At 34.0% G+C, this 18,629-nt stretch overlaps 1 protein-coding gene across 3 annotated transcripts in view; it reads left to right on the top strand.

Moving 5' to 3' along the window:
- The window catches only part of CSMD3 (CUB and Sushi multiple domains 3), a gene marked incomplete at both ends in the record, with an annotated part of 716,885 nt that overhangs the window by 202,088 nt on the left and 496,168 nt on the right, over positions 1–18,629 (top strand). For all 3 annotated transcript variants that reach the window (XM_082479076.1, XM_082479075.1, XM_082479074.1), the window contains one exon: positions 2,409–2,616. In XM_082479076.1, coding sequence (XP_082335202.1) covers positions 2,409–2,616 — 208 coding nt within the window. The remainder of the gene's footprint in view (positions 1–2,408; positions 2,617–18,629) is intronic.

The raw sequence follows: 18,629 nt of genomic DNA, 5'->3' as shown, positions 1-18,629 counted from the left end.
TTCTCAAATCAGTACTTGATAAAACATATTTCAATCAATATTTAAAAATCAATATATAGCTTCTTCAAAATCATTAAATCAGTATGTTAATCATTGTTTTAATGGACATTCTACTTATGTGAACTAACAATTAAAAATTATTCTACTGATTGTCCTTAATGCATGAAACCAAAATTACATTATTACCTTTTTTATATATTTTTTTTTCCTTTCTGAGGAAAGGACCTAAACCCGTGATGAGGTTTCTCAGTTTCGTTGTATTTAATGGATGCTAAATGCACTGGCTAATTAGTAAGATTAAACTCAAGAGATGTTTTTACTTCAGTTTTTCTATCTGGTCGTATAACAATTTAGCAGAATTTTTAAGAGACAAAACCTGGTATTTTAAACTCCTAAACTACTGTAATTCAGAGTTTTCTTACAGTCATTAATTTTTTTCTTTCCATTAAAATGAGTCATTTTGTGTGTCAGAATTCTTTAAAGCTTTTTTTTCTGTGATGTTGTACTCCATAATTTTTATTTTTTTTTATCCTTGTCATTAATTTTTCAGCAATATTGACTGTTTTTTTCAGGCTCTAGGGCAAGTTTTATTCATGTTAGCACTCTAATTAAGCAGAAACAAGAACTGCTTTTCAGGTATTCTTCAAACATTTGGGTAATAAACTGAAAAGTAATGCGATACTGTATTTCCGTCTAGTAACATGGTATTTCTGTATACATTATTTGAAAGGTATTTCCATTTTTGAAAATAATAGCACTACATTCACAATCAATCTTAGCTCACAGAAAAAAACAAAATTACATGGGAGACTCAAAACCAATTTTTGAGATACTAGGCATATATATTTATCATTAAGATGGATGTACAACATCAGTCATGTTCTTTGTTGAATGAAATCTGTGAATCATTATTTGAGAATTGTTTTCTCATAGAGTTAGTTCTGTTGTTGTTAGAACTAATTTTGTAAATCTCCAATATTTACCAAGTTTATTCAGCATAAGATTGTATGTTAGGAAATAGAGCATCATTGCATCAGAGTCAAATACACTGACTAGGTTCTTTTAGGTATGCCACATGTGGAAGATGTAATATTTAATATCAAATTTACTTATATCAAGATAGTTGATTTTACACAGGGCTTCTAATTTAGTAGAATGATACAAAATATACTGCATAACAACACAAATGTAGGTTACACTTGGCAAAATATGTAGCAATGCAATATACAGTTTTATCACAATACCGTGATTCACATTATTGGTATCTATAATATACTCACAATCACAACACTGGACATCCCCAGTCGCTGGAAGGCATACATACGTCAAAGCCAGCCCATTGCTGTCTTTGAAGTTCTATTGTTACTTGTCTAGTTATACTCTATGTTGAGCTGAGCCAAATATTCACTCCTCCTGTGCTAGTCCAGCTAACTCAGGGAGACATTCACGCTCTTAATGAACTCAGGGAGAAACATTTCCACCATCAGTTAACCCACTCAACTTTTGATAGCAGTTTATCTAAAACAAAGGCCACCCTCTGGTCCTCTTTGTGTTGAATAAAAGTCAGATTCTTTGCAACAGCTGTGCTCAGTCATACCCTGCATTATTCCATTAACTTTATGGGAACATCACCCTTGCCCATGTCCTCTGAGCCTTCTTCCATTTTAGGCGTTTATTGGTGTATTCACAACCACTAAATAACTGGTTGTGAGAATTGGCCAAATAATTTCACAATTATTCACATATCATGAACAATGTATTCCTATGGTCATATTTGAAAGACTCAATCTATTAAAACTTACACCTATTAAAACGACTGATGTAAACATCATAATTGTGAAAATGTCTTGCATCTGACATTGATAAATCACCCATGAATGGCTTTGGTTTGAAAATTGAGAAGCTGTTTGAAAATTGGAAAAAGATTATTGGAGAACAAACTTAAACATCACTAGAAGTTCACTAAAATAAAATATGGTAGAACAATGAGCATAAGATGGGTAGGATTCTCAGTACTTCTTTTCTCAGTATAATGTGACTGCTGCACATCATGCGTCAGACTGCATATGATAGAGATTAAACTCAACTTGCTTTATGATAACATTTTTAGTTAAAGCAAAAGAGGAAATAATGCATGTTATTGTAAAATGAGTGAAACGATGCTAATCAAAATAATAAGTAGTAGATTATAGAAATGTCTGCTGGCACTGGTATAACAATTTTAAAATAATTGAAATCTGAAGCAATTACTTGTTAACACCTTAACTATGCAGCAGCATTCCAAGTCTAACATGTCAAAAACACGTAAGCAATTGTTGACATAAAAGGTAATAAACTCTTCGCAACAAGAAAGTATACATTTCTAAGAGGTGATTTTAATGACATTTACTATTGATTTTTTTTTACAGCTGAGGATGCATGTGGAGGAACTATGAGAGGATCCAGTGGTATCATCTCAAGCCCCAACTTTCCTAATGAATATCATAATAATGCGGATTGCACATGGACAATTGTGGCAGAGCCTGGTGATACTATCTCGCTCATATTTACAGATTTCCAAATGGAAGAAAAGTATGATTATTTGGAAGTAGAAGGTTCTGAACCACCTACAATATGGTAAGTCAGCTATTGCAATTTTAATGTGGTTAAAAAAAAAAAGATGATATGTGGAAGGATATCTTTTGTCACTTTTCCTTTATCAATGGCTAATCTTGCTGAAAGCAAACAAACAGAAAAAAAAAAACAGTAACGGTTGTTATGATGGCATAAACATTGATATTCTAATTGCAGCTGTAAAATAATTACCAAAAATATTCCGATGATGTAACATGGAGATGAAAGGCACTGTAGACTCACTCATCTTATTGTCTGTAGGTCTAACCATTATTGCATTAAAAATGTATATATTTAGAAACAGAATGGACTGGACTGGTAAGGATTTGTGGAGCCTTCAGACATTTCTTCTGACATTTCATAATGTCAGGAAGTGAATGGCACGGCGTCCTTTCAGCACAGAGCTGGGGGAAGTAGCACTGGTCACACCTGTTGGTCACAGATTCTCTCTGGAGGAGTTTCTGTACAGAGAACTGTATATGTAGTCTCACTAAAGAATATTCTGGGGGTATGGCTGGTGTTACACTCATCTAGAAATTTCCATCCTGATTTGTCAGATACAACACCCTGAGCTGAGTAGCCACAGCACTTGTTGGTTTTAGTTTTATTCCGTATACACTACCTTTAGAGAGGATTTCTGTTTGTTTCTTTGCATTGTTGCAAGTCTGTTGACTTAAAAGTAGTAACAATATTTTTGCTAGGCTTCTGCAATTCTTGATCTCAGAATAGGTGCATTCTGTAAAACAAGTAGAAGAAATAATCTCTTTCAAGATCAGGTTCAGTTAATTTCAAAAAATAAATGATACATTCTGTGGTTTTCTGGCTTGATAATTTTATCGTAACATAGCAAGAAGAAGAAACGTGTGAATATGACAAATCATTGTGTTTGTTATATTGGTTTAAATACACTATTAGTTCCCAAAACAGAGGATGTATACAAAACCATAAGCACCAGTGATGGTCTTTAGTAAAAGTTTAAGCTCTTAAGTGGTTCATAAAGCATTGTGAGGGTTCTGCGCAACAGACAGAGGCATTCGAACATCAGGTGGCACAACAGGTGGTTGGCTAGCCGTGTTTAAGTCGGTAGAGTCCTGTGTTCTTATTATCAATACCAAAAAACACCAAACATAGCATAGACCACATAAAGAAAATTATTTTTAATTTTATAATAAGAAAATATCCCAAATTAGATAATTGCATAATTTCAAAAGTATCAGTCTCAGTTTCTACAAGTGATGCTTGTAATATTCCTTACTACTTCAGGGTATAGCAGAAACCTATACACTAAGTGTCAGCTTTAGCAAATAGTATTTCATAATTTAATTCATACTGCCACCTACATAGTTAATTACCTGTATTAGAATATTACTTAGTTGCCATTCAGTTTTTCAAGCTGTTAAACTGAAATCTTTTGAACTAGCTGTCAGCTAAAATAATTTTTAAACAATAATTTATAATAATTATTAGTGAGGTAACACCAATGACATACAGACAATATGAATCACTTGAATGTTCATTCGATTATTCCTGAATGTGTTTTACCTATTCAGTCATGAGCTTCAAACAATGATTTAGGGTTTTTTTCTGCAAAAGTCTTTGCCTATATTTAAATGATAAAATAAGATTACTTTATATATGGAAATTCTCATATTATATGTTTACAAAACAAAAAAATACAATGTTAATATAATAATTGCTAATGTAGAGAAACAGATTGAGAGCATATTCTTTTTTTAGCTTGTCATTTATATGAATTAGACTGATGTGTTCAATTATGCAAAAGTATCCCCCCATATGTTAGGAAAAACAGATTTAGAAAGCTTGATTAACAACAATTTGTTAATTAGATTTACAATGTTAATACATTATATCCCCTTAGACTATACCTTGAGGTTTAGTTCAAGATATCTTAGTTTCTAAAGTCTACACAGAAGTATACTTCTAAAACTAAAACTAGGCCTTGATCTTTCATTCTGGAAAACAAGTAGTACATAATTTGTACAATTACTAAAAAAATATTGGTTGATCTGGACAGTAAGTGGTATTATAAAATCTTTTTTTAGACATTTTGTTGCTTTATATGGCTATTACACCTATTGATTTTGAAAAACTTCAAACAACTTCTTCTGCACATCTGATGTATGACAAAATATCCCTGCTTCTTGATTCTAAGTAAAACAATGAGCTAGAATACACATGAAGCAGATAGTCTGGGGTTATCCACGAGACAAGACTCAGAATTCTTCATGAAGTGCTAACTGTCCATAGTCTTCTGGTCAGTTATTATAATATTTCAGTTATGCCGAGTCTTTCCTTTAAGAAAATCTTAATAGGCCATTTTCATTTAAGTAGTGGGAAAAAGTTGCATAGATGTCCTTCAGGATTTTTGTTGTCTGATGTCAAGGGCTGATTCTGATGTTTAGTAACTTGAGTTGAATGAAGGGTTTTTTGTTTTTGTTTTTATTTTGTTTTATTTATTTATTTATTTATTTTGGAAGTGAGACAAAGAAAAGGATTAATTTGAGGAAACAATTTTCCTCATTTTTTCTCAACAAAACAAAAATATGAAAATAAATGAGATCTAGTAAAATGTTCCTTTTTGCCTAAGTGAAAAGTTGAAGTTTGAGACGTTCATTGGTGAAAGAAATAGCATTGTCATTATGGGATAATTTATCCAGCGTATGCAAGTTCAGAGTTAAATATTCAGAGAGTATCTGAACACAAGAGTTTTCTAATACTTGCCTCTAGGATACTTTGGTTGAAATGTTTTAGTGTCTTATTTTTCTGTTGGTCACTTTTAATGGAATATTTAATAATTACTGAGCAGAAAACTAGAATGATTCTCTAGGCTGCTTTGGCATGGGTATCCTGGATTCCTGCATGTACTCTAGTCTGAATTATTAATACAATTGTTAAGAGTCTAGTTAAATTGTACAGACAAAGTGGTAGAACCTCCTTCCCAGAGTACTGTATGAAAGATGTGCTTAGAGCAGTCTCCTGATGACAGCAGTTGAAGATGCCAAGTGAAAGTATATATTTCACACTGTCTTAGGCAAATACATTAATCTGTATCTTCTATTCATGTTTACCAGTTTAATTTAGCTGTTATTGAAAAACAAGTTGACAATTTTACAATTTTTCCTCCTACATGTTTGGAGAGCTTGATTATTACTTAAAATATTAAAAAAAAAAAAAGCAAATATATTAGAGTAATTGAACTTGAAATGATGATTAGTTTTGAATTAAGCAATACAATTTTAGTGGATAGACTGGAAAGTGATAGAAAATAATTGTTCTCAGAAAGTATGTGCTTAAAGCTCATACAGGGAACTACAGTTGTCATTTGAATAAGGATCATAATTTCTTGTCAAAGAACACATTATGCAATTTTTTAATTATTTCTTAACATGAATACGTGCATTAATGTGAAAGTGTTTGAGAGCGTAGCAGCGTCTCAATCAAATGTTGTAGGGAAAATATACTTCACATCTACCATGAAAAAAAAAAAAAAAACAAACCAAACCAAATCAAAACAAAGTTTTCAGGTCTATTCTGTCTGAGTAAGAGTGTACTTCTAAGAAAACCTTTGCATGGTGTTTAACATTTGACCTACCACCGGCATGTTCATACAAAATAGTAGGACATCTAAATACTCTATTCTCAAAGATAAATTTGAAACATGATATAATTTGTCCCTTTAAAACAAAATAATTTACCTCACTTCTCTTACTGATAGTGTATTCTTGAGCATTTCTAAAAGTTTCCTATTTAATTTTCATAAAATGTAAAGGCTTAGAATTTTCCCTAGTAAATTGAAGTATTGTATTGTATAGACCATCACTTTGTTTCTGATTTTAGCCAGATTATATTTTTTTTCTGTACAAATCTAGATACAATGTAAAATGATACATACTGAATGAAATTTATATTGGTGATACCATAGGCAATTCATTTCTTTTCTAAAATACATTTAATTATTTCATTGTTTGATATTGCTTATTTTGTGCATCATATTAATTGCACTAAAATAGACAGCTGTTAGAGACCAATGGCTAAGAGAATGAATTTCTCCCTTGCAATGATGATTTTGCGCATTTTTTTCCCAACAGAAACACTCCCTTTGCATTCATTTTAAATATTCTGTGGAGAATGAAATTACATTTTGTGAAAATATCTTCCCCTTAACTTAGATGCAATAAAACTGCATCCTATTTTAAAGTTTTTGTCGGACATGCTTAAAACTCTTTTGATCCTTATAATAAACTGCTTCAAGATAGCCTGTTAGCTTAAGACTCCCTTGCAGATTGTACAGATGAGAACGAATAAGAACAGAAAAATGTAGGTCTTTGTTTGGGCTGCCAAATCAGAATTTATTCCAAGTTTCTTATCAATTTGGGTCTATCCTTGACTTGGGAATATTCCTGATAAACTTTTCAGTGGATATGATATGTTTACGTTCAATTTTTTTTTATACTGTAAACATAATTTGTTTACTCTTCTGGATAGCACAGCTAAGGACGATTTAATGAGCACACTTTATCCCTTACAAATTTACAGCAGTCAGAATTTCCCTGTAAGACTTTTGTGAAACCATTTCTCATTTAAAAATAAAATATTTATGAAGGCTGGAAGCTCAAATAGAAATATGAGAAAACATCTAGTCCTAAATAAATGATGTCAGAGTACTGATTAACCAGTAGCTTTAAACACAGCATTCTTGAATTTCACAGTAGATTCTCTTTTACATTTTATAAGAAGATAATTACATTTTAACTTCAAGTGTTGTAATATTGAACTTGCTGGCTTTTTTTCTGAATCCAAGCTTACAAACTCTGTTAATCGAGTTTTAAAATATTAGTAGAATGTTTAGAAAGCAGTTAGGCAAATAATACACAGTGTTTTACAGAGAAACAATATGCTTAAATAAATATTTATGCAGAATAAACTTTATGTTAAATAAACTAAAGGTAATTTACCTCTAAGTTAAATAAATTTCACATAGAAAAAAAATAGTTTTATAAACTTTTGGTGATGACGTAGCATGGTATTGAAGTAACATCTGAACACCATTAAGAGTAGCCAGTTTGGATCAGTAAATGTTTATGTTTGGAGTTCAGTGTCTGATAGCGGCAATAACAGTTGTTGAGGAAAAGAGTAGAAGACACCAGGGTGTTATGGTGTGCTCTTCCCTCTTGTGTAGACTCCCAGCTTCTGTAGTTAGTGATTTAGGAACTTCTTGAACCAACATTTGCCTTTAAATCATGTGTTAAATAGCTGTAAAAAGATCTTTCTTTTGTTAATTAGTCACTCTTCAAGGGTCTTTCTTCAAGACTCTCTGGAGAGTACCAAATGAGTGCAGTTTTTTTAAACCCAAGCAGGCTGTATCAATGAGTTCCCTGTTACCCACACAGTCATATATTCCTTAAAATAACCTTAATTGATGTATCAATCTTAACTTTCCTCTATCGAAGCTATATCATGCCTTTCCTTGCATTCATCCTTATATATACAAATTCTCTTCCTTTCTACCATTTTAATCAAATGGTAAAATCAGCCTGTGGCTTTCTCTTTACTTTGAAATAACTTAGCTCCTCGCTTTCCTACAAGTCCTGTATATCTGATCATCAGTGTTGTATGAGGATCTATTCTGCTCAAGATTCCCCTCTTCCTGAAACTGAATGAGATTCAGTTGTGGGATCACTATGTCCAAGGTTCCACCTCAGTTGATGGCATGAACAAGAATATTTTGGGCTTGTCTTCATTATTCGTAATATAGTCATTGATCACTATTCCAGGATGGCACTATGTATTTTGATAACATCACACGTTTTCACAAGCTTGTGGACTTTATACCATGATGTAAAAACATCGCCCTGGAGGTTTACAATACATGTGACGACAGCACATTGCCACAGACATTTTGAGCAGTAAGAAAAGAAAAAATATATATCTTAGAACAATGGAGAAGGGTCCAGAGGAAATTTTGTCCAAGTGCTACCCAACCTGAATGTTGCCCATTCACTCTAGATGAGCCTGATACCCCAGGATCATCCCTTGGGACAACTGGTTTTAACACCATAGTCCTCCTGTAATATCTAGAATACAAAGTGTCTCACTCTCATATTCCTCAATGGTACCTTTTCCAAAATATACATGGCATCCTATGTGCCATTTTCCATGACTTTGCTGTCATCTGCAATTTAACAATGGTGAAAAATAGTGTTTCCTGACTCTTAAGCCCATTTTAGTAGTGCTATGGAAGAACAAAATGATAAATATTCAGTGCTTTGAAGAACTTGTAAGCAATACTAGTGAAGCAGTAATCAGCTAGTGCTAATTAAAATCAAAGTAAGGATGAGCAGATGGATGATAGTTATTATTGAAAAGTGGTGGCAGTTTTTGTTTTTTTTTTTTTTTTTTTTTTTTTCCAGTGGGGGGGAAGATGCAGTTAATTTATATTAGACACCTACATGGTAATTTTTAATGCCCAGTTCAGTTACAATACAGATTAGCCTTCAGGAGGCATTTAAAAATTAAGTATACTGGTTTTGATGATTAACCTACAACAGACATATGCATTAACACAACAGGTTCTCAATCATATCTTTATAACAAAGCAGTTATTTGATTTATGCAGCCATCCAGTGTCTGAATAGGTTAGATTTATTTTCAGTCAATGTACTTGATCAAACGATGCTCATATGTAAGGCTAGAGGAAAACCTCTGCCTGACATAAATGTGGCAGCACAGGGACAATCACACTTCAGTAGTACAAGTACCAATGAGAACAGTGATGTGTTGTAGAAAAAACCAAAACAGACAAGACAAGAAGCAGAGATGCTCATAAGTAGAGATTCAAATGGGGGGGGAAATCCCACCTCAGGACTGGTGTTTGTTTTCTTTAAAAAGTACTTCAAATTAGAAAGTGTCAAGTATAATTGTTATTTTTTCATTAATGAAGACTGTTGACACTGCCTTAGATATTATTACTGTTTTCTGACTAGTTACTATACAAACTTTTTCAATCTGTATTTAATGCTTAGAGGAAGGACTCAGGAAAGTAATGTTTATGAGTAATATGATCCTAATAAGGATGTTAAATGCCCCAGATGATAGACGGTTTGTAATCTGATACAGTTAAATTCAAATTTAAAGAACAGTGGCAAACTGATACTGCTTAACACAGGAAAAATGCCTTCAGACGAATGTTGCTGTTATAGCCAAATAGGTGGAAAAATTTATTCAATTAGTAAGGCAAACAAAGTGAAGTCATAAAAACCTGCTGAAAAGTGATTAGCAAAGTATTTATTTACTGATAGGGGATAGAATTAATTTTTTATTGGATTTAACTGCAAAAGTAATAGGTGTAACTGCAAAAAGCAGCCAAGTTTTGGAGTGCCTGAGTCCTTCTCCTCTTCTAAACCAGCGAACAGAAGATAACAGAGACAATGTTTAACTGTAGAACAGGGTAATCAGAAAGTCAGGAATAGAAGGAATACTAACAATAAGAGTATTGTCTGGTTTGAATATTTGATAATCCATGCATTGTACATTATAGTTTTCATCCTCTTTTTATGAAGGATGGAGAACACAAGTGAAGTGGTTTGCTTTCTTGGAAACAAAAGCTTTCCATAGAAACCAGGCATTTCTGCCCCTCGGTGTTTGCCTCTGTGGTTTGATTTTGTACATGGCAGTTCAGCATTTCATCTGTGGCACTTCCATGAGGTCATTCAGAGCAGTCCAAGAAGCACAGTGCATGCCGTAATGTGTAGGGTCAGGCCCACTGGTAGTGTTAGGAGGGGAATTTGTTACAGTGATTGTGGAATTTAATGGCACAATTTTCATTGCTCTGTTGTGTGATTCCGTTTAGTAACCATCATTTGAAAAGGACTTTGAAACTGACTTTACATCTGGTACTCTCAAAATGCTTACTGAAACATGAAAAAGATTTGAATCTAAGACAGGAAAAAGATATCAAATCACATGTTTAATGGTAGAGACAGAGGCTTCTATTTGTTATTTTGTACTACTTGTTCGTCTGTGTTTCTGAACAAATAGAAGGCCCTCCTATGGTACCCTGTTCTAGTGACTTTTTCTGCATTCATTTCTCAGGTTGTACTTCAAAGTGTAATGCACAAACATGTCTCAAACTTTTCAGGCAGAATAGACACATGTAGCCATGAGTTACATGATGAAAATCTTCATTCTGTCACTTAACAGTAAAGACCTTGAAGTCTATGCTTTTTTAAAAAAGACATATTTAGTTACCTTGTGACATTTACAATAAATAGACTCAGTCCTTAGTAAAAGAAGAATGTGACTTTAAGAAACTGTCATATCCATGGAAATGCAAACCAACCAAAGGTGTAAATCCTGAGTTTAATCTTGGAATTCAATATGTTCTGTATGTGTCTACATAACTATCTTTAAGTGAACACAAGACAGAATGATAGAATCTTTTAGTCAGGGTAATTCAGCATGGAAGGGAACTCAGGAGCCGTCTAGTCAAATCTACTCCTCCAAAGATGGAGACTGCACAGCTTGTATGGGCAAAATTCTTCAATGCCTGACTGTCCTGGTGGGGAAAAAAAACTTTTCCTTCTTTTACTTATTTGGAAATAATTGTTTACAGTCAGAATCAACATGCAAAAACTTGTTATCTCCAAACATCTCTTTGAGGTCCAAACATCTGTTATGGTTTCTTTCTTCTTCATGGATAGGCAGTGGTATGACCTTTCCTCTGGGCAGGTTGGCTGATCTGTCCAGTCCTAGCTCAGGAATTGAAGATACATGGGTTCATGTTACACTCCTTCCTTCCCCTGGTTCATGTTGTCCCACACATACAGAGGTACGTACATGACCAGAGTCATGAATCATCCTGTCTTCCTCTAGACTACAATAATCTAAAGCTTATCTGGTACATGCCATTTATTACTATGCAATAGTCAGGCCTCGGTGAGACGACTGTTAAATTACAGTCTGCACTTTGCATCAGGCATTGAGTCAAACATAGTCACAGTATCACCTTGGCTCATTATGGTACAAATAAAAACTTTACATGGCCACAATATGATACTGCTTTTTAAAAAAAAAAACATGTTTCCACTCTTACTTCCAGCTCATTCCCTACCTCATGTTGGCTCAGACATTTACATAGTCACAAAAGAACACCACCAGGAAGTGATGCAGATAAAAACTAACTTTTTTTCTTCCTGTGTTAGTCAGTAGGTAACACAAGACTTGAAGAGTGAGGCACATAGGGAGTGATGTATCAAGATGGCTTGATAGTTTAACTGGTTCTTGAAGGAGAAGGACCACTTTATCATCAAAATAAAACCTGAACTGTTTTCCTCTCAGGTACTGTAGACTGAGTGACAGCATCCCAGCATCCATGCAAGGATTTACTTTTTCTTTTTTTTTTTATTTTATGGGTAGAGACTTCACAGAGTTAGTTGATTTCCTTTATATTTTTCTACTGTATCCTTAGTATATTTTATTCCTGTGATGGTATAAAATATTTTATTCTGATTCAGGTACACAATGTTAGGAAGGCAGTATCTCGTTGTTGTAAAAAATAGTATATCCTGCTGGATAAATGCACTTCTCTTGAATAAATATTTCTGAAGCTGCTCCTAATGTCTTACCTTTCCTATGTTCAAACTGGAATAAGGTAGATTTAGATTAAATATTAGGAAGAAATTTTTTCACTTTAAGGGTGGTAAGGCACTGGAACGGGTTGCCTGGAGAAGTTGTGGATGCCCCATCCCCTGGAGGTGTTCAAGGCCAGGTTGGATGGCTCTTTGAAGAACCTGGTCTAGTGGGAGGTGTCCCTGCCCACGGCAGGGGGGTTGGATCTTCAAGGTCCTTTCCAACCTAAACCATTCTATGATTCTATGAGTCCTGCAAAAGGGAATATTTTTAAACCTTATCTAAACATACATGTTTTCGTTATTCTGATGGTACTTTTTAATATGTATGAAGTTATTCTCATCTGGAGTCAAACAGATATCCACCAGCAGTTTTCAAATGAGCAGTTATACATTGGATGGGCTTTTTACATACATTCTTCTCAACATTATATTATATTATTTCCCAAAGTTTTACCAATGTTCAGAAACAGATTGAAACATAATTCTCATGAATCCTTATATGGTAGATGAGTACTCAGTTTTTTCCATCATCCCCCTCGGGCAGAGATTTACTGATTACCATGTTTGTGCTTCCATGGCCCCCTTTAACCCTCTTCAGATGGAGCAGCCCAGAGTGCTTCCAGTATTGCTTATTTGTAACTCTGTTTTGTATAAGCCAGATAAATAATAGCCTGGGTCTAGCCCATTTTGCTAAAGAATACTTTAAAAGCATGATTAGTAATAAAAAAAAAAAAAAAAACAAATGCAAAAAAAAAGTCTGGAGTCTCTTAGTCAGCAGTTTCTGGAAAAAATCAAGATGGCTTGATAAATTATCAGGGAACACTTTCACTGTGCTTACTCCAGCAGAATATTGCACTTCTTTTGATGTGGTCATTTACTATTGTCTCAGGATGGCAATTGCTGGAGTACTGAGGGAGACTGATTGCTCTTGTCTTGACTGAAACATCAGTGACTGAAGTGGCAAATCTCACAAGTAAGGCTGAAACAGCCATATTTTATGCTGCAGGAGTTGTACAGTGGGAGAAAGGGTATTACACATAAAGCAGAGGATAACATGAATCTCAAAACAAGGCAGTGAAAAACCCCCACAACCAACCCACAAACCAAAAAACATCCCAAACCCAAAACATATAATTGTTTCATTTGTCATTTGAGAGTAATTAAAACTTCACATTTGCTTGTCATGTGTTTTGGGTCCCTGACATGATGTTTATTTACTTTATTCAGCAAAGTCACAGGCTGTGGGCGAACAGTAATTCCTTCAGAAATAATTCCAAATCACTCTTGTTTCTAGATTCTGGATGAAACTCATTAGTATGTTCTGCACATTGGCTAAACTATATCCATTCATAATTTCATCTCTTATGTCTCAAGCGAAAACAGCTAAAAGTATAATATTTTGAATACATGAATGAAATCCTTTGAGTTCATGAATAAATACTGACAACAAGATAAAACATTACTTATATGAGGACCACAAACTACTCAGAACTTCAGATGTTGCTGCTTCTTTTTGTCATTGTCCATCTGTTTTTCTTGTGAAAATCACTTTAAGTTATTTAGGGTGCAAATTCACTTGTAAAATGAACCACTAACTCAAAAAACCTTTTAAGCATCCTATGAACCTGCTAAAGCAATTTCTTCATATTAAGGACCAACCCAATGTCTAACCAGCGTTAGACAATTTTTAATAATTACATGCCTTCCAATGTGCAAGTGACCAGTCACAACCCACAGCTTCCTGGTCATGACATAACAGTCAGTAAAAAAGAAAATAAGCCATTCTTGTACACTTACTGTATGTTTATTTCTTCTGCATACAGAAGGTCATGCAAGTGAAAAAAAAAAAAAGACAAAATGCAGCAATCTAGAGCTTCAAAAATGAGCCTTAAACAAATGATATGTTCTCAGCCCCCCAAGTTGAAAAAGCCTATTCAAATAATTGTCTCAATTTCAATAAATATTTTTATCCCATAAACTTTTAGACTATTTTAAGATTAAGTTGTACATATTTCCAAATGAAATATGGTGAATTTTCATTATTTTGAAAACCTGAGGATAAATTAATCTAAGTATATTTTAAAAAATTAAACATTTGAAAGTTAAATGCAATTTCCTTGTGACCTAATTCTTCAAACACATTAATATTCTGATACCCTATGTCAAGATAGGTATAATAACATGAGAAACAGTACAGAAAAGGAAAAAGGATGGAAACAGATATGGAAAATTATCTGCAGAAAGAGGAGTAAAATAGGCTAAAGCTTTTAAATCTTGAAAAGAAATAAGTGAAAAGGATATGAAGAATTTATAAAATTATGAATATTTGTTGTGGTTTAACTCCAGCCGGCAACTGGGACCATGCAGCCACTAGCTCGCTCCCCTAGTTAGGATATGGAAGAGAATCAGAAAAGTAAAAGTGAGAAAACTCATGGGTTGAGATAAAGGCAGTTTAATAAGTAAAGAAAAAGCTGCACATGCAAGCAAAGCAAAACAAGGAATTCCCATCAGTAGGCAGGTGTTGAGCCATCTCCAAGAAAGCAGGGCTCCATCACACATAGTGGTTACTTGGGAAGACAAACTCCATCACTCTGAACATCCTCCTCTTCCTTCTTCTTCCCACAGCTTTATATGTTGAGCGTGATGTCACATGGTATGGAATATCCCTTTGGTCAGTTGGGGTCAGCTATTCCAGTTGTGTCCCCTCCCAACTTCTTGTGTACCCTCAACCTACTCACTGGTGGGGCTGTATGAGAAGCAGAAAAGCCCTTGACTGCTTAGCAACAGCCAAAACCACCAGTGCGCCATCGACACCATTTCCCATCCCAAACCTGAAATATAGCACTATCCAGCTGCTAGGAAGAAAGTTTACTCTGTCCCAACTGAAACTGTGACAATATTATATGCCAGGTAAATAAGGAACATTCATTTTATAGGTTTTCCACTAAAATAGATATGATTTATCAGGCAGAAGATTTAAAACAAAAGGTAGAACTTTTAAAACAAAAGGTAGAACTTTTCTGTAGCATACATAATTAAATTGTGGAAGTCATTGGCATGTGATGTTATAGATAGAAAAATTGTAAATAGATCGAAAATGGATCAGAAATTCATAAAAGGAAAATGTATCAAATGTTATTAAACATAAAGGCCTGCTTGAAGGGCTCCATTCAAGAAGCCTGCAGTCCACAAAATTGTTGGAAATTGTGATAAAGTATAAGGGGATGAATCTCATTCTGTATAATCACAGTTCCTGACACTCCTGGTGAATTATCTGTTACTCTTCACTGTCAAAAATATCATATTAATCTCAGTGTATTTCTGTTCTAACATATCAATACATACATTCTTAGATACCATCAAGGATATGATGGATATTATACAGGATATTATAATTCCAGTCATGTCAATAAGAGATTTTGCATTAGTTACATAAACAGAAGAAATGATCATAACTGAGATGCATCAGGAGTAGTAGTTTTGCATCTGTAAAACATGTTGGGGGCTGAAGTTCAGAACTTTTGGGGTTATGTTACAAAAATATTCTGCCTTCATTTAAGGCTTGTGATAAGAAAATCTAAAGCTGCCAAGTCATTATTTAAGGCTTCAGCAAATATGGAAGCTAATATTTCACCCAGCATTATCTAATGTTTAATCATAATCAAAGTTAAGATGTGAGCAATACCTTCAACATAATTTTTGTCTGGTTTCATTTTCCATTCAATTAGGAATTTTTATTGGGCTTTTATTCCCTCTACTAAAAAGCTTATTAATGAAGATATTTATATACCTCGATTAAGCAAACTCCTAGTCTTCTTTCTTGGCTGAGTAGACCTTTTGGATCTTTCTGAGTAAGATCCAGTAAGTAAGTAAGTTGCTGGAGCCTTCACATCTCTCAATCAGCCTTTTCTGTACCCAAACCTGCAGCATTGGACTGGTCTATTTGAATCAGCAGAAAAACTACCTACCACATAGTACATATTGTCTCATCCTTGAAGCATATAACACGGGTTCTGATACCTTTCATGTGGATATACTGCACTGCCACACAACTTGTTTTCCCCAATATTTTTTGTGTCAGAGGATAAACTTTTCCCATCATCTCTGTTTGCTGAGCAAGAACATACTGTGGTCTGCATGTCCTAAGTGAAGTTAAGGGTAAGGTGAAGGGCTGTTGCAATGAGGCTTACTTTCTGGTTAGTAGTTGACACTATGTCTTTAAAAAAAAAAACAAAACAAGTGACAACCAAACTTGAACAGAAGCTTCCAAATTTTAACAAAACTTTGCAATTCTGTATAACTTATAGAATTTGAAATTCAATCCCAAAATGCAGACATCTTTGTACATTTTTCGTTTTTTTTAGGGTGTGTTTTGTTTGTTTGTTTGTTTGTTTTTTCCAGAGAGTTAATTATAATAAAGGGGAATTTCCTTAAAAAAGATGGAATTGAGGAAGTGCTACAGTGTTGAGTGCAATTAAAAGCAGAGTTCAGCTCCTGTGGGAGAGAAATGAGAGATGATTATGACAGCAACAAAGGCTAACAGTCCTTAGAGTCATTTTTTCATTCAGTTTTGAATTAAAAATGATTCTGCTGTTAAGACCTTCTGCAATACTGTTACTGGATTACTAGCTAGCTGAAAGTTATGTTTATACCAATAATTTTGCTAAACATTAAATTATAGCTTTGCTAAATGTTCTGGAAATGATTTTTATTACTGTAGTCTATGCACTAGGCGTTTATAGCCGTACATTGGAGTGCTGCCATTCCATTTGCTTTTGGCGACTTTGGACACAGAATCCCCAAAACTGTGAAGCAGAGGAGCACACTGTGCTATTCTGTTCTAGGGAGATTCAATATACAGAAATAAATCTTATATCGCCAAACTTGTGATTTCAATGATGTGTTCTTCATTAAAAACTAATGTAACTCAAATTAAATTCAAGCCTGATCTATTTAGCATGACTAATCCTCTTACCTTTTGTGAAGCTTGTTACTGATGCAAGAAAAAGGTAAAAATTAACCTGGTGGTTGCAATTGCCTAGTTCAGTTTACACAGTGGGGTCCATAGTACTTTGCAACATATCCTATGCTTCTGGTCTCTAATTTTCCTTTAGCTGTGTCCTGAAACATGTGACATAGATTTAAATTTTGGTGGATCATAACAGGAGTATCTGGCATGGTATTCAGACTGAAAACCAGTTGATGAAACCCAGCTGGGTCGTTCAAGAGTATATGTATATGAAACTAACCCTAAAAGAAATCAGATTGAGGAGTAGGATGTTGTTGGTATCTGCCAATGGGGAAAATATTATGGCAGCCAGCTAAAAAATTGTTAATTTTTATGGTATTGCATCAAATAGACAAAAAAAGGAGGTAGAGGTACTGTACCAAATATCTAGTGTGTGTACATATATATTTACATTAAGTCAATCAAGAAATAAAAGAGAATGATTTCTTTCAATATATCCATTGGTATTACATTTTAATATATATCTGGTATTCAAGTAAAAGAAAATGAAAGGGTAATGTTGCCATTACTGATGTTAAATTAGAAGAACAAGGAACCCTTTCTATTCTAAACAAAATATCAGAAACATGTAAAGGACTTTACTTGATGAAAAGTGGGATTTAATTTGTCTGGAAATCAACTAAAAGAGCAGAGTGGCAGGATACGGGCTGACTAACTTTTTAGAAGCAAGGTAGGTCAGTTTTTCATTGCAGAAATTACTAGGGCAGTAGGTACTTTAGCTTCAGTTATGAGAAACAGAAGGGATCTTTCTAAGATTATGAAAGATTAAGGCAATTTGAGGGAAATATTATTATTATTGATGGTAAATAGACATCCGTACTAAGTACAAGGACAACAGACATTAAAAAAAACAACACCACCAAAACAAACTTCAAAAAAGAATGATTAAGATAATCTATAGATCTGGCAGTAAGTGGAAGTGAATATATTGAGTATGTAATAACAGCCATCCTAATAAAAAAGAAAGATATAAATTATAATAAGAGACTATTAAAGCTTCTGGTGCAGTCATAAGGATACACAGATCAGAAAGAAATTTTAGAAAAGGTGAGAAAAGAACCACATGACTAATGTCATAAAAGAATAGGAAGCTGTGAGGATACAATAAGAAAGGCTATCACAGTTGCTGAATTACAACTAACAAAGGGTATAAAAAGCAATGATGGAAAAAGTTTATAAACACATTAGAAGTAAAAAGAAAACAAGGAAAAACCAGCTCCTTAGTGCAAAGCAAACTACAGGCAGAAAGGGACAGGGAGACCTGGGAACTTGTAAGAAAGCTAGTTAGCTCTAAACTCTGGAAAGAAATATTGGAGTAAGTGACGAAAAATTGCTTA

This window comes from Vanellus vanellus, assembly GCF_965231255.1.
Source record: "Vanellus vanellus genome assembly, chromosome: 2".
Lineage (NCBI taxonomy): Eukaryota > Metazoa > Chordata > Aves > Charadriiformes > Charadriidae > Vanellus > Vanellus vanellus.
Note: the sequence above shows the minus strand (reverse complement) of the source record. Positions and strands in the feature narration are given on the sequence as shown.